Here is a 24,098-nt window from a genome sequence, read left to right as displayed (position 1 = left end):
ACAGACCTGTTTTTGCTCAATCAATCAACCAAACATGGGGTTTTGAAGCACGCTACTCAACCGCGAGGGTCTCAAGGTGCTGGAGGGTGAGGGGGCATGGTGCAGCTCAGGATCAGTCGAAGAGCCAGGTCTTAAGGCATTTCCTGAAGGTGTGCAGAGTGGGGGCGCGTCTGATGTTGATTTGGAGCTTGTTCCAGGTCTTTGCTGCAACGTAGGAGAAGGCTTTTCTGCCTGCTCTGGTTCTGCATGTGCATGGGGTCTCTGCCAGGGCGAGGTCGGCAGAGCGGACGTTTCTTTTGGGTACATGGAAGGAGACTCTTTCGTTGAGGTATTAGGTTCCGATGTTGTGGAGGGACTTTCAGGTCTGAGTGAGTAACTTGAAAGAAACTCTCTTCTCAATGGGTAGCCAGTGGAGGTCTCATAGGTGCTACGGTGTTCTGCATGGTTTGGAGCTTGTGTAGCAGGGTTTTTTTGATTCCGGTGCAGAGGGAGTTACTGTAGCCCAGTCTGCTGGTTATGAGTGCATGGGTGGTGGTCTTTCTTCATTCAGGGGGATCCACTTGAAGGTCTGGCGAAGGGAGTTGAAACAGGTGGAGTTGACAGCGTTGATCTGGTGGGTCAAGGTGAGGGAGGAGCAAAGAATTATGCAGAGGTTCCGTGCAGGGTCGGCCAGGGTGGTTGGGTTTCTGAGGGCCGGGGGCCACCAGGAAGCTGTCCCACACAGTGGAGGAGGGTCCAAGGATGAGGACCTCAGTCTTCTCCGAGTTCAGTTTTAGACAGCTGTTGCTCATTCAGGTTGCAATGTCTTTCATTCCTTCTTGGAAGCGGAGTCTGGTGTTTTCGGGGTCTTTTGTGAGAGAGAGGATGAGCTGGGTGTCGTTTGAGTATGCTGAGCCCATGCTGTCTGATGATAGAGGCGAGGGGGGCCATGTAGATGTTGAAGAGTGTGGGGTTGAGCGAGGATACTTATGGTACTCCACAGTTGATCTCTGTAGATTCGGAGAGGAAGGGAGGGATTCTGGTCCTTTGGGTTATGCCGGAGAGAAAGGAGTGGATGCAGTCGAGAGCAGTTCCTTGTATGCCAGCGTCTTGGAGTCTAGCTGCAAGAGTGGGGTGGGAGACGGTGTTGAAGGCTGCTGAAAGGTCAAGTAGGATAAGGGCCGCAGTGTGGCCCTGTTCAAGTATCAGGTGGATGTCATCGGTGGGGCAGCGAGGAGGGCGGTCTCAGTGCTGTGGTTGCTGCGGAATCCGGACTGAAGGGGGTCGAGGATGGAGTTCTCCTCGATGAAGGTGGTCAGCTGGGCGTTGATGAATCTCTCTGTGGCTTTGGCTGCAAAGGGAAGGAGGGAGATGCGCTGGTAGTTTTTTGGGTCCATCGGGTTGGCCGAGGGTTTCTTGAGTAGGGGCTTGACCTTTGCCTGCTTCCAGTTATCGGGGAAGATGCCGGATTCGAGGGAGGCATTGATAGTCTGGCTTAATTTGGATGCTATGGCGGTGGTGCCTCTGTGGTAGATTTGTGGTGGGCAGGGGTCCATGGGGGCTCCTGAGTGGGTGTTTTTCATGGTCGTGGTGGTGTCTTCCATGGTGGCTGGCTTCCAAGTGGTGATGGTCGGCTGAATGTTGGATGTGGGAGGGTGGTTGGTTCCGGCGTCTGTTCACTGAAGTTGTTATAGTGGGCCTTGATTTTCAGGTGGAAGTAGGTGCTGAAATTGTTGCAGAGGTCCTGAGAGGGTGTAATGTCCGTGGCTTCGCTGGGGGGTTTGGTGAATTGCTGTACGACGTAAAGAGTTCTTTTGCGTTGCTTGCGTTGGTGTGGATTTTGTTCTTGATGAAGGTCCATTTAGTGGCTTTTATGCGCTGGTGGTATTCATTCATGGTGTTCCTGTAGTTGTTCTTGTCTTCAGGGGTTTCCCTGTTCCGACAGAGCTTTTCGAGGCATCTGCAGGAGCGTCTTGCTTCTTGGAGGTTGGTGGTGAACCAGGCTGCCTTCAGCGGGCGCTGTTTGACAGGGTGGCAGATGGGTGCAAGCTTGTCACACCACAGCCGGAGATCCAGAGGTGGAGTTCTTTGGCTACGGAGTATGCGTCGATCGTGGCGGGGGGGTCATTGAGGAGGGTGGTGTTGAGTTATTCCTCTGTGATCTTGCTCCAGTTCCTCTGAGGTGGTCGTGGGACGGGTTTGGGTGCTGTGGTGGAGCTGAAGGTGAAGTATATGCAGTGGTGGTCCATCCAGTGGGGCTGCCTGGTGTGGATGAAGTTGATGTTTGTCACTCCTGCGAAGATGGGGTAGAGGGCATGTCCAGCTCGGTGGGTAGGGATGGTGACGAGCTGCTTCAGTCTGAGGTCATAGAGGTTGTCAAGGAGGGTGGTGAATTTGGGGTTGCTGTAGTTGTTGAGTTGTAAGTTCAGGTCTCTGAAGAGAATATAGTCCGTGGAGGCGATGCCGTGGGGTGCCACAAGGTCGGCAATGGTGGTGGTGGAAAAGGCGGGAGACCCGGAGGGTCTGTAGATGAGGGTCCCGCGCAGCGTGGTTCTCAGGGTCATTTGGATCTGAAATTGGAGGTGCTCTGTGTTCAAGAGTGGGTCACTCATACTGGAGGGGGAGAGTCGGAGGGAGCTCTTGTGTGTGATGGCGAGTCCTCCTCCTGGGCAGTGGGGGCCGTCCTTTCTCTGGATCTTGTACCTGTCGGGGATGGCGGTGGCGATGTTGGGGCAGAGGTGGCGTTGGCCCATGTTTCCGTGAAGAAGGCGACATCTGGCGCGAAGGTGTCGAGCAGGTCTCAGATCTCTGTGACGTGTCTGTGATAGGAATGCACGTTGAGGAGTATGCACGTCAGGGCTTCGGTGGTCCAGGCGTCCGGCGTGGGTTCTGCGTTCGCGGGGGCTGTTGATGGTGAAAGAAAGTCAGCGGTGTTGGCAGGAGAACTGGCTGTGGGTGATGTTTGGCATCGATCTGTGACAGGTCTCTTACAGGGTTGAGTGTGAGGAGGGTGGCGGGGTGTAGGGGTGGGGGGTCATAGGTCCAGTGTTCCTGGCGCTGGCCACAGTCGGGTCGCGGACATGCACAGATGGGCAGCGGCTACATGAAATAGGGGAGGGGTGGGACGAGGTGCTGGGAGGCAGAAGCGGGGGCTGTCCAGGGGGGAGGGGCTGCAGGGGCAGCAGCATTGGGAAACCGGCTGAGAATCAGGCAACAATTATTATAATTTAAAAACTGGTGAAATTAAGCGGGTTAAAATAAAATTAAACCAGAGTGAGCAGGGCAGAGCACTGAGGAAGGCGGGGATCAGGCAGGAGGAAATCTGGCAGCCTGCGCGAACTCTCACCAGGAGGAGGTCTGCTGCTGCGGTGCGTTGAGAACACTGCAGAGTTGCTGGGGAGAGAGCTGACCCAGACCGAGGGTCAGTGTTTTACTCGCGCTCCCCCGCAGCGGCCACCATGAAATAGGGAAGGGGGGCGGGATGAGGTGCTGGGAGGCGGGGCTGTCCAGGGGGAAAGCAGGGGCAGGAAAACCGGCCGAGAATCAGGCAATAATTAATATAATTTTAAAAATGGTGAAATTCAGCAGGTTAAAATAAAATTAAACCAGGGTGAGCAGGGCAGAGTGCTGGGGCAGGCAGGGATCAGGCAGGAGGGAATCTGGCAGCCGGCGCAAACCCTCCCCAGGAGGAGGTCTGGCTGCTGCTGCGCATCGAGGGCACTGTGGAGCCGCCGGAGAGGGAGTTGACCCAGACCGAAGGTCAGGGTTTCACTTGCGCTCCCCCGCATTGGCTGACATGAAAAAGGGGAGGGGGTGGGGCGAGGTGCTAACATGACAGCATTAAATGCTTGTTTAATTATTAACAGAACAAATGTAATTTTACTAAAATAAATGAGCAGGTGAGGCACTGGATGTGCTTAGAATGACTAAACAAAGAAGTAAATAGTTTAGACTACGTATGTATAAGCAATTGAACCTCGTGTAAGGCAGTTAATATGAGTAAGGACTCCATGGTTAAGTTAGTGTTACAGGTCCAAAGGTCGTGAATGGCAGAACAGTACATCTGGGCTGTTTGCCACATGATGAATCACCAGGTTTAGATGAAATGACATCTTGACCACCAGTGACATCACAGGCTTGGCTATTTGTGCTTCCCGTGGCCTTTCATCAGCCTGATGAGGGGTAGCACATCGCCGAACCCTAATTAGAGTCCTGTTTCTCTCTTTGTGACTGAGCCTGGGCAGAGTTTGCAGAGTTCCGCAAGCGGAACGCCACGAAGAGACCAAAACACTCCCCCGCACTGCGCAGAGCTCTGCAAGCGGCGGGGTTTCTCTTGGTAATGCTGGTTTGCCTTTTTAACCAACCTGTCTTTTCTTTGCAGTAATCCCAGTGATTTGAACTCCATACCCTGGACCCCTGATAATATTACACTGGTGCAACAGGCAACAAAGGACACAATCCACTTTAATCCAGTGTTTCTTTTTGATGTAAGTTGTTTTCTATTTCCATATAAAGAACTCTAAAAAAGACATTTGTGCATGAGGATGTATTTGTAGATGTAAAACTACAAGGGTTGAGGCGGTATATGTTCAGTTCTTTATAGAAGGTTTTAGTCCCTGAGCTCCGGTGTAATGAAGGGAGTCTGTTATGTTCATTGCTCTGTGTAATACACTTCAAGGCTGGTGAATTGGGACCTTTCTGGACTTGGCCGGGTAGAAATCAAATGTTGCTTGTTTCAGTGTTCGACTGAAGACAACTGATGAGCTTTTTCATCAGTACAGGATCAGCTCATTTTTGCCCACCCTCATTCAATCAGCATCTGTGGTATTTTATTTCTTTGACATGAAAATGTCTTATTTGTAAACTGATGACCCTACATATGAATGTTAAGAACAGCCTGACTCTGAACTGCCTGTGCGTGTCTGACATTTCCCAAATGCAATTGTATTAGACTGGTATGATTCCTAGTAGCGTGCATTCTTTCTCCTTCAGGCTGTTTTTTGTATAATATTTTATTATTGATGTGTGGCTCTTTGAAACCCAGTGTTTCATTGGAATAGACTTGCAACCATATATTGGATTTAGGCATGTGCAGAACAGCCTTTGCTTCTCCCCCTGGGTGCAGGTGCATTCAAGCTTTCTGCTGGTCACACCTGCGGCTTGCCAGTGCGGCTTCTGCCGCTGCTTTCATTCCAGGACCCTGCCTGCGTGAGATGCTCCTCAGGAGGAAAGGAGAGAGTCACGTCTGCTGACACTCGCTTTCTTTCCGGACCTCAGCTTCTGGCGAAGTTCATCTCCTGCATCCATTGGTTTCCACCTGTTTTCAACGGGTGTTTCCCTTCAAGAACACTTCAGGGTCTGAGTCACGTAGCTAACTTACAGTTTGAAATAATTTACACTTTTGAGTAAGTGTTCTACTTTGTGGCTAGTCATAAAAAATCCCAGTGTAAAGTGGCTCAAAAATGTAAGATTAAATTGCCCGTGAAAATCAGTCATGAGTGTAAGTTACCTGCCCGAATACCCCCTTGTTGGGCCTGCTCCTATTAGTAGGGCCTCCTTTCAGACCTTTGCCTTCTGTTTTTGACCGTGTTTTTGTTGCCACTTTTTACCTGCTAAACAGTAATAAAGTGCTTGTGTACCTAAACACGATAAGCTTTAAATTGATTGCCCCCAAATTCAAAGAGTTCGGTACCTTTGGTGAATTTTGCGGCAATGAATTGTATTCTATGCATAGGAGTCCTAGCAATTGTGCTTAAACTCCTGCAAGACTATGGAGCATATTCTCAAGGTGATATCGCCACATTAACAGCCCTTTTCTGTGGCTAAAGCAGCAATATTTGTATCGCCCTAATCACAAGCTGTCGCTAACAGCGGTTAGCCTCAGCTCAGCTTTCTGGCGATAGCGGCCGCTAATGCCATCGCCAACGATGTTACTTACAACTAACGCTAGTCATATACAATGTAGGCATTCCCGTGTTAAAACGCATACTAACCCCACTTCGTTGTATTCTCAACGATCGCCCAGACCGGCGATGCTTTCAAAAAACAGCCACTAATGCTGCTGGAACGTAAGACCAGGAAATAGCTGTTCATAAAAATGGGGATAACACTTGGGGCCACATCTCAGCAGGTTTTGGTTTTGGACAGCGCTGCAAGCACTGTAGCAGCACTGCCCTGCGACAAAACTACAGCGCAGGAATGCGCACCATCAATAAGATAGTGCGCATTCCTGGTCCCCAGTAATTAAAAGTGTTGCGGCAAGACAGAATTGCAAAACTTCTCACTACACCCTTCTTGTGACAACATGGATGCGCTGTATTCACTGGACAGCGCACCATAAAGCAAGTAATGACAGATACATCAGGAATACTAACGTATCTGTCTGTGCTTAAGTCACGCATTGCTGCAGTCGTGTCACAACCATGACACAACTCCAGCAATGCATGGGGTCAGCCACCTTGTGGCACTGAGTCACCCTCACACCTACCATCAGGTGGAGAAGTGTGGCTCACTGGTTAGAGCAGGCAGACCCTGAAGCAGAGGTCAGACCCGGGACCAGGGTTCAATTCCCGACGCGGCAGGGTCTTGAGCTCAAATGTCCATGGACTCGATAATTCTCGCTTCGGTGCCTGACCTAATCATGGGTACACACTCTGCAACTCTGGGCATTAAGCTTGCTTAATCTCCACAACGGCCCCCCACGGCGGGATGCCTGGCTTTCACCTTGGGGATGCCATGTAGGGGCTATCTCACAGGGAAAAGCCAGGACGGGTTCCCAAGGCAAGCGCATAGATACCCCTTCAGGGGTCGATTCAGGCGCTATATAAGAAATATAATAAATATAAATAAATCAGGCAGGCGGAAGGTTCTGACACAGTGTCGTTCATCAGGGATGCCCGAATCTCATCGCTGTTGGAGCTCCATCAATGATGGTTGCGCGCTCCGGTGTCATCGTTTGAAAGCAATGGTGGAGTGTTGGTGCGGAGGGAGTTGACGATACATTCTTCGGGGGTGCGATGATAGTGGTGGTGTCCGGTGGGCAAGGTGAAGACGTGATGATACCAATGATGGTCGGTCCAGGAGATTCCACTGTTGTGGCTGTGGTTCAAGTTCCCGCTGGTGGAGGTGACATGCTTTACCGTGTGTCCTGCTATGTGGCTTGTTGGGGTGACCTGCTTCTTGCGTCTGATGTAGGGGATCTTCCCCAGTAGAACTTGAGTTCACCGAGTAGGATGTCGTTGGTGGACGGGAGACTCTAGGGTGCAATGAGGTCTACAATGGTATTGGAGAATTGGGGCCTGCACATGAACGTGCGGCAGATGATGTGCTTGGTCGGGATCTGGGAGTTCAGGTGGTCCACGGTCACCCTTGGGTCATTAGAGTGCGTGGTCAGTCGGAGTGTGCTGCTGTAGGTGATGGCAATGCTTCCTCATTGATGGTCGGGGTGCTCCTTGCTGGTCCTGGCAGGCGAGGGGTCGTCAAGGGTTGATGGCGAGGAGGGTGCTGGTGTCGTAGCAGTGGAGTGTCCAAGAGGAACGCTCCTAGGTGCTGAGCGCGGTCCAGGGGCAGACAGACACAAAGGGTATAGCCTGTGGGTTTACTTTGGCTCGGGAGATAACCAGTACTCAGCAGGCTGTACATCGTTAACATCGCAACTCTGAAAACGCAGGTGCCTTTACATCTCATTTGATTACAATGCATTGTGAGGTCAGTAATGGGATAATTTAACGTTTTTTGGGTGGTTATGGGTTTTGGGGGTAAAATATGAAAATTGGGGTGTGTTTTGGGGTAAATATGAAAATTGGGGTGTGTTATGGGGTGAAAAATGAAAATTGGGGTGTGTTTTGGCTCAAATTTGATTTTTTTGTGTGTTATGGGGCCTCAAAAAGGAATTCCAGGGTTCACCTTGGGTTTGGGGTGCAAAGGTTAGTTTTAGGCTGCACTCAGTGAAGTGGGAATAGTGATATTAATGTCTCCGCTATGCAACACCTAATCTACTGTTGCAATGTGCCTAGTATTAGTATGCATTGGAATGGAATGCGATGTTATGGCATGCGTTGCAACCACGTATGTGCCTTTGCCACAGTGGTATGCCCGCTGTGCATGGGCGCACAGCAGCCGCCATTGACAAGTTCTTGGGGGGACTGGACAGCTGTGAGGTGGTAAACGCTGGAAAGAACACTGGATGTGGCATGGATGCGGGGATGTGTGTGTGAGCGGGTGTTGTAAATATTTTAATAAGGGAAGTCTTACCTCGAAGCCGGGTCCCATTTTTTCGTTTCTCCTGCTCTTCTGCGTCAGCTTCCAGGAACAGGAAGTAGGCAGCCAGACTCCCCCTGAGCCAATCACAACACTGCGATACAGCGGTGGGATTGGCAATTGGCAATGAGACAAGACATGCAGCCAGGGGCTGGAGGAGTGGGCATGTTCTCCATGCAGGCCGTAATGCAGCCTGCATTATGAACAGGGAAGTGCGCATGACTGCTTTGGGCGGCCTGAGTGGGCTGACCAAACAGTCATTGCGCACTTGAGTGGGCATGGCAATCCACCCATGCCTTGCTCTGTGTTTGGAGCAGTCCTACCAACCCTCCCACCCGCAAAGGAAACATAGCATGGTTACATCATTAAGTTATCATCATGTGATGATTGTTCCTCCTCTGCACTGCTTGAAAGCAGGGGGTGATGCTCTTCTGCCATAGCCGATGAGCTGCCATTGGGGATGTGTCATCTACGTGTGCTAGGCCTGGGCGACACAACCCCCAGACGTCTTGCCCTTCGCGTCCCACCTTCTCCTTACCTGGACATTGACACTGTGGTGCAATCCACTGCACTCTCTCCAAATCTGTGACTCAGCCAGAAGGAGCCTCAGCCAGGTGGGATTTCACAAGCCTGGGTACAGCAGTCACCGCCGAGTCCGCTGGTAAACCTCCAGATGCAGTTGATGCAGCAGGGCCCCCTTAGGCATGAAGTTGCAGAGCTCCTGCCAAACAAGTTTGACTCAACTCAAGGGCCTCACCCTCCACAGCTTCCAGCCAGCCCAACATCATCCGGCCTGTGATGCAGAGAGGCGGCACCCACCACTGGTAATCTCCTCCGTGCACCCCAGTGTAGAGGTGGATCGTAGTATGCAATGCAGACCTCCCTACGTTGGGGCACAAGAGCCCCTCTACTATTAACAGCTCCAAGCTGCACAAGGCGGTCTTCTCACACAGGTCAGCAACGTGTCTCCATGCGACCAACCAGACTTCACCACCAGGTACAGGCGTTTGTCGCACCTCGATGTCTGCCACCACGGCTCATCAACTCCACAGCCCCTCCGCATCCCACTCCAGGCTCAAGGCGCAGGTCCAGTAAAGCATCCAGGCTCCAGACGCAGGTCCAGCGAGGCATCCAGGCTCCAGACGCAGGTCCAGCAAGGCATCCTGACTCTCTCATCCTGGTCATCCTGGATGTTCGGTGGCTTGCAGGGGTTGCTGATTTGTGCTGCACTTGGTCATGGATGCTCCATTCTGCATTTGTTTTGGTTTTTATACCTGTTTTCTATTGGATGTTGACTGATAGGCTATTTTTTGGATTAGAACAAAACAAACTCACGTTGGGCTGGCTATCATGATGTTTTTTGCCGATAATGGACCTATGAGTAGTTTTTGCCCGCTAACGCCGGATTACGTATCGTCTTCGCGCTGATGTTAGCGGCAGTTTTCACTGGCGTTTCCTGAAACTTTCGCCTGTTAGTGGTGTGTTGTGAATACGCCGCTAACAGGGTGATAATTTCACGCAGTACACTGGGATAAAAAAAAAACGCACGGTAAATGAGATTATGTTGAGGATATTGAGAATATCCCCCTATGTCTGTCCTTACATCGCGAGTGTCAGGCGTGGGCCAGTCTGTTGGTTGGTGAAGAGACACAGAAGGTGTAAAGGGCGCTGGACTAGACATTAACAAATACAATTAAGAACGTCTCCATGTTGATCGATGGACAGCCAATGACAACACATTTTAAGAAGCAAGTTAAAATCATTAATCTCCTTGACAAAACAGAAAATGGAGAAGAATTAGCATGGAGAAATTTGACTTACCTTCTATTTGCAGAAGAAAGATACAATGTCTGTGAACATCAGCTAATATGCAATTACAGCCTTGGAAAACTAGATTATAACTTGATGCCTTCACGTGGGATTCATCACAATTTGGAAATTTACCCCATCAGAGCTAGTCCAACTGAATTTATATGGAAGCATTTGTTTTTATAACAAATTTTATTAAGTTTAGTGGTATATGTGGGCGACACCAAAAACTTGGCACAGGTTATCCCACAGTTCACAAGATGAGGTATGTCCAGGTGTGTACATGGTGATGACGGTGCAGCTTAGCTAGTGTATCTAGGTGTCGGGGAGAAGTATGGACCATGTTTCAATAGGGTCCGAGGGTGGTAGGGGAAGTAAGTCTATGCCTCTATATGTCACCTAGCAAGACCATATTTTCCTGTGTTTTTGAGGGCAGCCACGTTCCTGATAGACTGCAACTTCTGCTCTATGAATCTATCCATAGCCACCCTCCATCCGCCTATAGTGGGCGGTATATTTCCTTCCACCGTTAGGCAATGTCCTGCTTGGCAAGTGTGAGGCCCAGGAACAAGTGGTGCTTTTTTTAGTGGTTACCGCCAATTACCTCCGTACTATGGAGCAAAAAGATCTTGGGGTCCAGAGGGAGGCTCCATGAAAGAACCCTGTTCAGACAAGATGCAATTTTTTGCCAAAACGGCTGCAGCGCCCGCAGCTCCATACTGCGTGGAAAAAGGTTCCCCCCTCCTCCCCACATCTAAGACACATAGGGGACTAAATCATACCCATCGTATAAAGGCGGCGGCAGGTAAAGCGGGCAAGCGAGGGCCTCAGTCCAGTCATCATTCGTCATTTCCTGCATATCCTCCTCCGATGCCCCGAGTCTTGTGTAGTGTGTTGGGAGTGTGTGTGGTCAATGTCTGGTAGGTCTGTTGGATTTTATGAGCACCTAGGTCCCCCATTAGTAAGCGGCCTTCGAGAGGATGGAATTCCGGTAAGTTGCTTAGTGAGCGGATCAAGGGGGTCAGAGCATGTCTCAACTGCAAGTATTTGTATAATTGCGGCAGGTGCAGTTGAAATTCATTTTGTAATTTCTAAAATGATTTGAGAGTAAATCCTTGCATGATGTCTCCTAGGGTAGAGATCACAACAAGGTCCCATGCATGAAAGCCGGAAAGTTTGGCCACTGGACGCAGGTATGTTCCCTGCTACAACAGGGTCATATGTGTAAGGCGCCCCTCCCAGTCCATTTTCTTGACTGTGTATCTCCAGAGCTAAACGACCATTCTGGAGGTGGGGGAAAGAAGTCTAGCTTCATGCGGCCATAGCGGAGTTGCAAGAGGAGCGTACCCTCCATTGCCAGGAGCTCGACTGCGTATGCTGGGTCAGTGTGCAGGGTGTACCACCACTCATTAATAATCAGCAGGTGTGATGCTGCATAGTATGCATATACGTCGGCTGCTGCATCCCGCCACACTATGTTGACTGAGTGCAGGTACGTAAAGCTACACGTATGGTTCCACCATCCCAAAGGAATTTATAGCATCAACTTGGGTGAACCATGTGTGGGGGATATCGTATGGGAAGTTTTGCAAACCGTAGAGAAGCTGGGGTAGGGGGACATCTTAAAACATGCAGATCATCCATTTAGGGACAATGGTAGGTGGGACCATATTGTGGTCTCTTCTTGTATACATGTTAGTAGTGACTTGATGTTAGGAGACCACGATGTCATGGGGCACGGTGAAATAAAAACACCCAAGTATTTAAATTGACCGCAGGATAGTTGTTCGGCCCGAGTGTCTCTCCACTGATCTCTGCACACACCCGGAGTATCTGGAGCACATGTGGCCCGAAGACCAAGGATCAGTCATTAAGGATAAAACATAATCCGTGTAATGCTCCCTGGCCTGCCACTCCCGTGCCCACTCGAACCCTGGGATCACAGGGTCCTGTCGCAACCATGCGGCTAAGGGCTCTATAGCAAGCGTGAATAACAGTGGAGACAGAGGGCAGCCCTGCCTTGTACCTCAGCATATAAGGAAAGGGTCTGACCTATATCCGGCCACTCACACAGAGGCCGAGCGATCTGTTTATAACACTGTGTATAACAGCAGAACATATGCCATAAAACGGGTGCCAAAGTTGAGGGCTCGGAGAAGTCGAAATAGGTACACCAAACTTAGAGAATAGAACGTCTTACCAATGTCAGCTAAAAGGATAGCTGCGGGACGGCCCAGCTCAGGAGCCTTCGGAATGGCATTATGGACATGCCAGATGTTATGTGGCGTGGATCGATGCGGCATTAAACCTGACTGGTCTGGGTGTACTAAGTCAAGAATATACGTGTGGAGACGGTCTGCAAGAACTTTACCTAGGAGCTTGGGTTTGAAATTGACTAGGGAGATAGGACCATATGAGGAGGGGTTGTCTGGTGAGTGGCTGGGCTTAAGGAACTCCAAGATTTTGGCATGTCACCAAACGGGGGGTAGTACGCACAGTTCAAGAGCCTCCTGGAGCGCTTCCAGCAAGTATGGGCCGAGTAGTGCCATTGGGACCGGGCGCCCGGCCATGGTGGATATTAACTAGCCCTGCATTGAGTTCGCCTATAGTTGTGGGGGCTTCTAATTGGTCGCATACCGGGTCCGACAGTGATGAAGGAGGTATGTCTGTTAGAAATTCCTAAATTAACTTCCTCGATAAGAGATCTTTCCGCTAGTATAGGGAGGCATAATAGTCAGTGAATGCTTGAGTTATAGCCTCTGGGGAGGTGCAGAGGACTCTGTCGGCATTGCGGAGCACCGGCACAGGCGTTGGGGGCATTGCAGCCTGGCACAGCCTATGAAACATCGTGCTTGATTTGTCATCCCACTGGTAGATCCTGTGTTGTGAGACTAGCCAAATATTGCACGCCTTATTAATAAGAAGTTGATGTATTTGTTGCTGTATTTGAAGGAGATTATAATGTGCTAAGGTACCTGTGTCAGCCTCAAGGGAGCTCTGCCGGTTTCCTAGTTGCACAATTTGGGCCAGTGCAATAACTTATATTCACACGGCGAATACTGGGTTTGAGAGCTTTCCATAGAATGACACTCAACGGGGCAGAGTGAGCATTTAATAACAAATATTCGGAAATGACTGGACGAATAGCGTCTTGGTATTTAGGGTCACGGAGATGCCATGGCAGCATACACCATTGGAAGGAAGGCCTCTGTGGTCCTATGTGTATCTTAAGAGAAATCAGGGAGTTTTCAGACAATCCCCTGGACAGGATAGAGACATGGGGGACCCTGTGTATGTATCGATATGGTAAGAAGAAATATTCTAATCTGGATAAAGAGCCGTGTACAGCAGATAGGAATGTGAAACCTGACTCATTGAATTATAAGCCTGCAACGCATCAGCCCACACAAATGTGGTGGCCAGGAGGTGAAGCTTGGATTCCTCCGGCTGGGGTACCCGCCCCAGCTCCCGCAAAGGATCAGAGGGTGACGTGATGGCCTTCCAGTCTCCACCCAGTAGCGTCAGTCCATCCAGGAGCTCCCCCAACAGTTGTGTATCAATGAATATTTGGCCATAGGGGACAGGGAGCATAGATGCTACCTATGGTGACTCATTTGCCATGTAGTGTACCTGACACAATGGTGTATCTTCCCCCGGGATCTGACCAGAGATGGACAAATTGAAGGGGACCAGCCAGTGTGCTAGGACAGCCGTGACGCAGAAGCCTTGTGTAAACCCGGAATGGTATGCTGTTTTGTATCCAAATCTTGTAAGGCATGGGGTTTTGTTGCCAAGTAGATGGGTCAGCTTTTCAGTGTTTGGCTTGTTTAGCATCCCTCTAACATCGTATCCGTGATACTGATGCGATGTTCAAGTCCCTGAGATGGGGAATATGTGCATATGTTGTCATTGGTTGTCTATGGGGGGGGGGCAGGCGGGGTCCACCTCTGCTATATGTGCGGTTCTGTGGATAGAACCCTGTACCTATATAGAAACTGCAAACCTTTTGACCTGGTACATCAGAGTGATCTCCCCCCACTACCCTTCCCAATACATCCACCAAGAAGGAGTATCTATCGCAGAGGAGGAAGTCCTGGGGCGCCAACTGACCTCTGCTAATGGTACCCAAACATCCCTCAAAACTTAAACTTTAATGTTCAGGGGCATTTTGATCTTGGAATTGGCCCCCAAGCCATGATCATTAAACACTGAGACTCAAAACACAACTGTTCCCTGTGGGTTCTGGCATACTGAAGGAGGTTATCACTGTCTGCATAGTTCAGCAGCTTGCAAAAAACATAGTTGATGGACAGAATGTAGAACAATGTCATACATTCACCCCAGTACAAGGATCTGGGCCTAAATCCATCGTTTTTTTACACTCCACACCACCCTGGGTTAGAAACTAGCTATATGCAAATCAGCTCTGACCCTGTGCCTCATGGGAACAGTCCAGTCCGAACTACCAAGCCATGTCTTTCCCAGACCGGAATCAAGCATCCAAGGACCGGTTTCTGGCTATCAGCCTTCCTCAGCCTGGATAACTTGACTCCAGTGGTGTGGAGAGCCTGGGACTCACGCCTGAGCATCCCCAGCACACTCGGGGTGAAAATTGCAAAAAACATAGTTGATGGACAGAATGTAGAACAATGTCATACATTCACCCCAGTACAAAGATCTGGGCCTAAATCCATCGTTTTTTTGCACTCCACACCACCCTGGGCTAGACACTAGCTATATGCAAATCAGCTCTGACCCTGTGCCTCATGGGAATTGTCCAGTCCGAACTACCAAGCCATGTCTTTCCCAGACCGGAATCAAGCATCCAAGGACCGGTTTCTGGCTATCAGCCTTCATCAGCCTGGATAGCTTGACTCCAGTGGTGTGGAGAGCCTGGGACTCACGTCTGAGCATCCCCAGCACACTCGGGGTGAAAATTGCAAAAAACATAGTTGATGGACAGAATGTAGAACAATGTGATACAATCACCCCAGTACAAGGATCTGATCCTAAATCCATCGTTTTTTTGCACTCCACACCACCCTGGGTTAGACACTAGCTATATGCAAATCAGCTCTGACCCTGTGCCTCATGGGAACAGTCCAGTCCGAACTACCAAGCCATGTCTTTCCCAGACTGGAATCAAGCATCCAAGGACCGGTTTCTGGCTATCAGCCTTCATCAGCTTGGATAGCTTGACTCCAGTGGTGTGGAGAGCCTGGGTCTCATGTCTGAGCATCCCCAGCACACTCGGGGTGAAAATTGCAAAAAACATAGTTGATGGACAGAATGTAGAACAATGTCATACATTCACCCCAGTACAAGGATCTAGGCCTAAATCCATCGTTTTTTTGCACTCCACACCACCCTGGGTTAGACACTAGCTATATGCAAATCAGCTCTGACCCTGTGCCTCATGGGAACAGTCCAGTCCGAACTACCAAGCCATGTCTTTCCCAGAACGGAATCAAGCATCCGAGGACCTGTTTCTGGCTATCAGCCTTCATCAGCCTGGATAGCTTGACTCCAGTGGTGTGGAGAGCCTGGGACTCACGTCTGAGCATCCCCAGCACACTCGTGGTGAACATTGCAAATAACATAGTTGATGGACAGAATGTAGAACAATGTCATACATTCACCCCAGTACAAGGATCTGGGCCTAAATCCATTGTTTTTTTGCACTCCACACCACCCTGGGTTAGACACTAGCTATATGCAAATCAGCTCTGACCCTGTGCCTCATGGGAACAGTCCAGTCCGAACTACCAAGCCATGTATTTCCCAATACTGAATCAAGCATGCAAGGACCGGTTTCTGGCTATCAGCCTTCATCAGCCTGGATAGCTTGACTCCAGTGGTGTGGAGAGCCTGGGACTCACGTCTTAGCATCCCCAGCACACTCGAGGTGAAAATTGCAAAAAACATAGTTGATAGACAGAATGTAGAACAATGTCATACATTCACCTCAGTACAAGGATCTGGGCCTAAATCCATCGTTTTTTTGCACTCCACACCACCCTGGGTTAGACACTAGCTATATGCAAATCAGCTCTGACCATGTGCCTCATGGGAACAGTCCAGTCCGAACTACCAAGCCATGTCTTTCCCAGACCGAAATCAAGCATCCAAGGACCGGTTTCTGGCTATCAGCCTTCATCAGCCTGGATAGCTTGACTCCAGTGGTGTGGAGATCCTGGGACTCACGTCTGAGCATCCCCAGCACACTCTGGGTGAAAATTGCAAAAAACATAGTTGATGGACAGAATGTAGAACAATGTCATACATTCACCCCAGTATAAGGATCTGGGCCTAAATCCATCGTTTTATGCACTCCACACCACCCGGGTTAGACACTAGCTATATGCAAATCAGCTCTGACCCTGTGCCTCATGGGAACAGTCCAGTCCGAACTACCAAGCCATGTCTTTCCCAGACCGGAATCAAGCATCCAAGGACCGGTTTCTGGCTATCAGCCTTCATCAGCCTGGATAGCTTGACTCCAGTGGTGTGGAGAGCCTGGGTCTCACGTCTGAGCATCCCCAGCACACTCGGGGTGAAAATTGCACAAAACATAGTTGATGGACAGAATGTAGAACAATGTCATACATTCACCTCAGTACAAGGATCTGGGCCTAAATCCATCGTTGTTTTGCACTCCACACCACCCTTGGTTAGACACTAGCTATATGCAAATCAGCTCTGACCCTGTGCCTCATGGGAACTGTCCAGTCCGAACTACCAAGCCATGTCTTTCCCAGACCGGAATCAAGCATCCAAGGACCGGTTTCTGGCTATCAAGCTTCATCAGCCTGGATAGATTGACTCCAGTGGTGTGGAGAGCCTGGGACTCACGTCTGAGCATCCCCAGCACACTCGGGGTGAACATTGCAAAAAACATAGTTGATGGACAGAATGTAGAACAATGTCATACATTCACCCCAGTGCAAGGATCTGGACCTAAATCCATCGTTTTTTTGCACTCCACAGCACCCTGGGTTAGACACTAGCTATATGCAAATCAGCTCTGACCCTGTGCCTCATGGGAACAGTCCAGTCCGAACTACCAAGCCATGTCTTTCCCAGACCGGAATCAAGCATTCAAGGACCGGTTTCTGGCTATCTGGCTATCAGCCTTCATCAGCCTGGATAGCTTGACTCCAGTGGTGTGGAGAGCCTGGGACTCACATCTGAGCATCCCCAGCACACTCGGGGTGAACATTGCAAAAAACGTAGTTGATGGACAGAATGTAGAACAATGTCATACATTCACCCCAGTATAAGGATCTGGGCCTAAATCCATCGTTTTCTGCACTCCACACCACCCTGGGTTAGACACTAGCTATATGCAAATCAGCTCTGACCCTGTGCCTCATGGGAACAGTCCAGTCCAAACTACCAAGCCATGTCTTTCCCAGACCGGAATCAAGCATCCAAGGACCGGTTTCTGGCTATCAGCCTGGATAGCTTGACTCCAGTGGTGTGGAGAGCCTGGGTCTCACGTCTGAGCATCCCCAGCTCACTCGGGGTGAAAATTGCACAAAACATAGTTGATGGACAGAATGTAGAACAATGTCATACATTCACCCCAGTACAAGGATGTGGGCCTAAATCCATCGTTTATTTGCACTCCACACCACCCTGGGTTAGACACTAGCTATATGCAAATCAGCTCTGACCCTGTGCCTCATGAGAACAGGACAGTCCGAACTACCAAGCCATGTCTTTCCCAGACCGGAATTAAGCATCCAAGGACCGGTTTCTGGCTATCAGCCTTCATCAGCCTGGATAGCTTAACTCCAGTGGTGTGGAGAACCTGGGACTCACGTCTGAGCATCCCCAGCACACTCGTGGTGAACATTGCAAAAAACATAGTTGATGGCCAGAATGTAGAACAATGTCATACATTCACCCCAGTACAAGGATCTGGGCCTAAATCCATTGTTTTTTTGCACTCCACACCACCCTGGGTTAGACACTAGCTATATGCAAATCAGCTCTGACCCTGTGCCTCATGGGAACAGTCCAGTCCGAACTACCAAGCCATGTCTTTCCCAGACCGGAATCAAGCATCCAAGGACCGGTTTCTGGCTATCAGCCTTCATCAGCCTGGATAGCTTGACTCCAGTGGTGTGGAGAACCTGGGACTCACGTCTGAGCATCCCCAGCACACTCGTGGTGAACATTGCAAAAAACATAGTTGATGGACAGAATGTAGAACAATGTCATACATTCACCCCAGTACAAGGATCTGGGCCTAAATCCATTGTTTTTTTGCACTCCACACCACCCTGGGTTAGACACTAGCTATATGCAAATCAGCTCTGACCCTGTGCCTCATGGGAACAGTCCAGTCCGAACTACCAAGCCATGTCTTTCCCAGACCGGAATCAAGCATGCAAGGACCGGTTTCTGGCTATCAGCCTGCATCAGCCTGGATAGCTTGACTCCAGTGGTGTGGAGAGCCTGTGACTCACGTCTGAGCATCCCCAGCACACTCGAGGTGAAAATTGCAAAAAACATAGTTGATGGACAGAATGTAGAACAATGTCATACATTCACCCCAGTACAAGGATCTGGGCCTAAATCCATTGTTTTTTTGCACTCCACACCACCCTGGGTTAGACACTAGCTATATGCAAATCAGCTCTGACCCTGTGCCTCATGGGAACAGTCCAGTCCGAACTACCAAGCCATGTCTTTCCCAGACCGGAATCAAGCATCCAAGGACCGGTTTCTGGCTATCAGCCTTCATCAGCCTGGATAGCTTGACTCCAGTGGTGTGGAGAACCTGGGACTCACGTCTGAGCATCCCCAGCACACTCGTGGTGAACATTGCAAAAAACATAGTTGATGGACTGAATTAGAACAATGTCATACATTCACCCCAGTACAAGGATATGGGCCTAAATCCATTGTTTTTTTGCACTCCACACCACCCTGGGTTAGACACTAGCTATATGCAAATCAGCTCTGACCCTGTGCCTCATGGGAACAGTCCAGTCCGAACTACCAAGCCATGTCTTTCCCAGACCGGAATCAAGCATGCAAGGACCGGTTTCTGGCTATCAGCCTTCATCAGCCTGGATAGCTTGACTCCAGTGGTGTGGAGAGCCTGGGACTCACATCTGAGCATCCCCAGCACACTCGAGGTGAAAATTGCAAAAAACATAGTTGATGGACAGAATGTAGAACAATGTCATACATTCACCCCAGTACAAGGATCTGGGCCTAAATCCATTGTTTTTTTGCACTCCACACCACCCTGGGTTAGACACTAGCTATATGCAAATCAGCTCTGACCCTGTGCCTCATGGGAACAGTCCAGTCCGAACTACCAAGCCATGTCTTTCCCAGACCGGAATCAAGCATCCAAGGACCGGTTTCTGGCTATCAGCCTTCATCAGCCTGGATAGCTTGACTCCAGTGGTGTGGAGAGCCTGGGACTCACGTCTGAGCATCCCCAGCACACTCGGGGTGAAAATTGCAAAAAACATAGCTGATGGACAGAATGTAGAACAATGTCATACATTCACCTCAGTACAAGGATCTGGGCCTAAATCCATCGTTTTTTTGCACTCCACACCACCCTGGGTTAGACACTAGCTATATGCAAATCAGCTCTGATCCTGTGCCTCATGGGAACAGTCCAGTCCGAACTACCAAGCCATGTCTTTCCCAGACCGGAATCAAGCATCCAAGGACCGTTTTCTGGCTATCAGCCTTCATCAGCCTGGATAGGTTGACTTTAGTGGTATGGAGAGCCTGGGACTCACGTCTGAGCATCCCCAGCACACTCGGGGTGAAAATTGCAAAAAACATAGTTGATGGACAGAATGTAGAACAATGTCATATATTCACCTCAGTACAAGGATCTGGGCCTAAATCCATCGTTATTTTGCACTCCACACCACCCTGGGTTAGACACTAGCTATATGCAAATCAGCTCTGACCATGTGCCTCATGGGAACAGTCCAGTCCTAACTACCAAGCCATGTCTTTCCCAGACCGGAATCAAGCATCCAAGGATCGGTTTCTGGCTATCAGCCTTCATCAGCCTGGATAGCTTGACTCCAGTGGTGTGGAGATCCTGGGACTCACGTCTGAGCATCCCCAGCACACTCAGGGTGAAAATTGCAAAAAACATAGTTGATGGACAGAATGTAGAACAATGTCATACATTCACCCCAGTATAAGGATCTGGGCCTAAATCCATCATTTTTTGCACGCCACACCACCCTGGGTTAGACACTAGCTATATGCAAATCAGCTCTGACCCTGTGCCTCATGGGAACAGTCCAGTCCAAACTACCAAGCCATGTCTTTCCCAGACCGGAATCAAGCATCCAAGGACCGGTTTCTGGCTATCAGCCTTCATCAGCCTGGATAGCTTGACTCCAGTGGTGTGGAGAGCCTGGGTCTCACGTCTGAGCATCCCCAGCACACTCGGGGTGAAAATTGCACAAAATATAGTTGATGGACAGAATGTAGAACAATCTCATACATTCACCTCAGTACAAGGATCTGGGCCTAAATCCATCGTTGTTTTGCACTCCACACCACCTTGGGTTAGACACTAGCTATATGCAAATCAGCTCTGACCCTGTGCCTCATGGGAACTGTCCAGTCCGAACTACCAAGCCATGTCTTTCCCAGACCGGAATCAAGCATCCAAGGACCGGTTTCTGGCTATCAGCCTTCATCAGCCTGGATAGTTTGACTCCAGTGGTGTGGAGAGCCTGGGACTCACGTCTGAGCATCCCCAGCACACTCGGGGTGAACATTGCAAAAAACATAGTTGATGGACAGAATGTAGAACAATGTCATACATTCACCCCAGTACAAGGATCTGGGCCTAAATCCATCGTTTTTTTGCACTCCCCAGCACCCTGGGTTAGACACTAGCTATATGCAAATCAGCTCTGACCCTGTGCCTCATGGGAACAGTCCAGTCCGAACTACCAAGCCATGTCTTTCCCAGACCGGAATCAAGCATCCAAGGACCTGTTTCTGGCTATCAGCCTTCATCAGCCTGGATAGCTTGACTCCAGTGGTGTTGAGAACCTGGGACTCACGTCTGAGCATCCCCAGCACACTCGTGGTGAACATTGCAAAAAACATAGTTGATGGACAGAATGTAGAACAATGTCATACATTCACCCCAGTACAAGGATCTGGGCCTAAATCCATTGTTTTTTTGCACTCCACACCACCCTGGGTTAGACACTAGCTATATGCAAATCAGCTCTGACCCTGTGCCTCATGGGAACAGTCCAGTCCGAACTACCAAGCCATGTCTTTCCCATTCCGGAATCAAGCATGCAAGGACCGGTTTCTGGCTATCAGCCTTCATCAGCCTGGATAGCTTGACTCCAGTGGTGTGGAGATCCTGGGACTCACGTCTGAGCATCCCCAGCACACTCAGGGTGAAAATTGCAAAAAACATAGTTGATGGACAGAATGTAGAACAATGTCATACATTCACCCCGGTATAAGGATCTGGGCCTAAATCCATCATTTTTTGCACTCCACACCACCCTGGGTTAGACACTAGCTATATGCAAATCAGCTCATACCCTGTACCTCATGGGAACAGTCCAGTCCAAACTACCAAGCCATGTCTTTCCCAGACCGGAATCAAGCATCCAAGGACCGGTTTCTGGCTATCAGCCTTCATCAGCCTGGATAGCTTGACTCCAGTGGTGTGGAGGGCCTGGGTCTCACGTCTGAGCATCCCCAGCACACTTGGGGTGAAAATTGCACAAAACATAGTTGATGGACAGAATGTAGAACAATCTCATACATTCACCTCAGTACAAGGATCTGGGCCTAAATCCATCGTTGTTTTGCACTCCACTCCACCCTGGGTTAGACACTAGCTATATGCAAATCAGCTCTGACCCTGTGCCTCATGGGAACTGTCCAGTCCGAACTACCAAGCCATGTCTTTCCCAGACCGGAATCAAGCATCCAAGGACCGGTTTCTGGCTATCAGCCTTCATCAGCCTGGATAGTTTGACTCCAGTGGTGTGGAGAGCCTGGGACTCACATCTGAGCATTCCCAGCACACTCGGGGTGAACATTGCAAAAAACATAGTTGATGGACAGAATGTAGAACAATGTCATACATTTACCCCAGTACAAGGATCTGGGTCTAAATCCATCGTTTTTTTGCACTCCACAGCACCCTGGGTTAGACACTAGCTATATGCAAATCAGCTCTGACCCTGTGCCTCATGGGAACAGTCCAGTCCGAACTACCAGGCCAAGTCTTTCCCAGACCGGAATCAAGCATCCAAGGACCGGTTTCTGGCTATCAGCCTTCATCAGCCTGGATAGCTTGACTCCAGTGGTGTGGAGAGCCAGGGACTCACTTCTGAGCATCCCCAGCACACTCGGGGTGAAAATTGCAAAAAACATAGTTGATGGACAGAATGTAGAACAATGTCATACAATCACCCCAGTACAAGGATCTGGGCCTAAATCCATCGTTATTTTGCACTCCACACCACCCTGGGTTAGACACTAGCTATATGCAAATCAGCTCTGACCCTGTGGCTCATGGGAACAGTCCAGTCCGAACTACCAAGCCATGTCTTTCCCAGACCGGAATCAAGCATCCAAGGACCGGTTTCTGGCTATCAGCCTTCATCAGCCTGGATAGCTTGACTCCAGTGGTGTGGAGAGCCTGGGACTCACGTCTGAGCAGCCCCAGCACACTCGGGGTGAAAATTGCAAAAAACATAGTTGATGGACAGAATGTAGAACAATGTCATACAATCACCCCAGTACAAGGATCTGGGCCTAAATCCATTGTTATTTTGCACTCCACACCACCCTGGGTTAGACACTAGCTATATGCAAATCAGCTCTGACCCTGTGCCTCATGGGAACAGTCCAGTCCGAACTACCAAGCCATGTCTTTCCCAGACAGGAATCAAACATCCAAGGACCGGTTTCTGGCTATCAGCCTTCATCAGCCTGGATAGCTTGACTCCAGTGGTGTGGAGAGCCTGGGACTCACGTCTGAGCATCCCCAGCACACTCGGGGTGAAAATTGCAAAAAACATAGTTGATGGACAGAATTTAGAATAATGTCATACATTCACCCCAGTACAAGGATCTGGGCCTAAATCCATCGTTTTTTTGCACTCCACACCACCCTGGGTTAGACACTAGCTATATGCAAATCAGCTCTGACCCTGTGCCTCATGGGAACCGTCCAGTCCGAACTACCAAGCCATGTCTTTCCCAGACCGGAATCAAGCATCCAAGGACCGGTTTCTGCCTATCAGTCTTCATCCGCCTGGATAGCTTGACTCCAGTGGTGTGGAGAGCCTGGGACTCACGTCTGAGCATCCCCAGCACACTCGGGGTGAAAATTGCAAAAAGCATAGTTGATGGACAGAATGTAGAACAATGTCATACAGTCACCCCAGTACAAGGATCTGGGCCTAAATCCATCGTTTTTTTGCACTCCACACCACCCTGGGTTAGACACTAGCTATATGCAAATCAGCTCTGACCCTGTGCCTCATGGGAACAGTCCAGTCCGAACTACCAAGCCATGTCTTTCCCAGACCGGAATCAAGCATCCAAGGACCGGTTTCTGGCTATCAGCCTTCATCAGCCTGGATAGCTTGACTCCAGTGGTGTGGAGAGCCTGGGACTCACGTCTGAGCATCCCCAGCACACTCGGGGTGAAAATTGCAAAAAGCATAGTTGATGGACAGAATGTAGAACAATGTCATACAGTCACCCCAGTACAAGGATCTGGGCCTAAATCCATCATTTTTTTGCACTCCACACCACCCTGGGTTAGACACTAGCTATATGCAAATCAGCTCTGACCATGTGCCTCATGGGAACAGTCCAGTCCGAACTACCAAGCCATGTCTTTCCCAGACCGGAATCAAGCATCCAAGGACCGGTTTCTGGCTATCAGCCTTCATCAGCCTAGATAGCTTGACTCCAGTGGTGTGGAGAGCCTGGGACTCACGTCTGAGCATCCCCAGCACACTCGGGGTGAAAATTGCAAAAAGCATAGTTGATAG

General features: G+C 49.8%; 1 protein-coding gene across 1 annotated transcript in view; it reads left to right on the top strand.

The window, feature by feature from the left end:
* Nucleotides 1–24,098, top strand: part of LOC147700848 (putative DBH-like monooxygenase protein 2) — a 477,613-nt gene that overhangs the window by 375,753 nt on the left and 77,762 nt on the right. Inside the window, exon 12 of the mRNA XM_086929749.1 lies at nucleotides 4,361–4,466. Within this exon, the coding sequence (XP_086785875.1) occupies nucleotides 4,361–4,466 (106 nt within the window). The remainder of the gene's footprint in view (nucleotides 1–4,360; nucleotides 4,467–24,098) is intronic.

The sequence above is a fragment of the Lissotriton vulgaris genome, chromosome 7 (assembly GCF_964263255.1).
Source record: "Lissotriton vulgaris chromosome 7, aLisVul1.2, whole genome shotgun sequence".
In the NCBI taxonomy this organism is placed as follows: domain Eukaryota; kingdom Metazoa; phylum Chordata; class Amphibia; order Caudata; family Salamandridae; genus Lissotriton; species Lissotriton vulgaris.
Note: the sequence above shows the minus strand (reverse complement) of the source record. Positions and strands in the feature narration are given on the sequence as shown.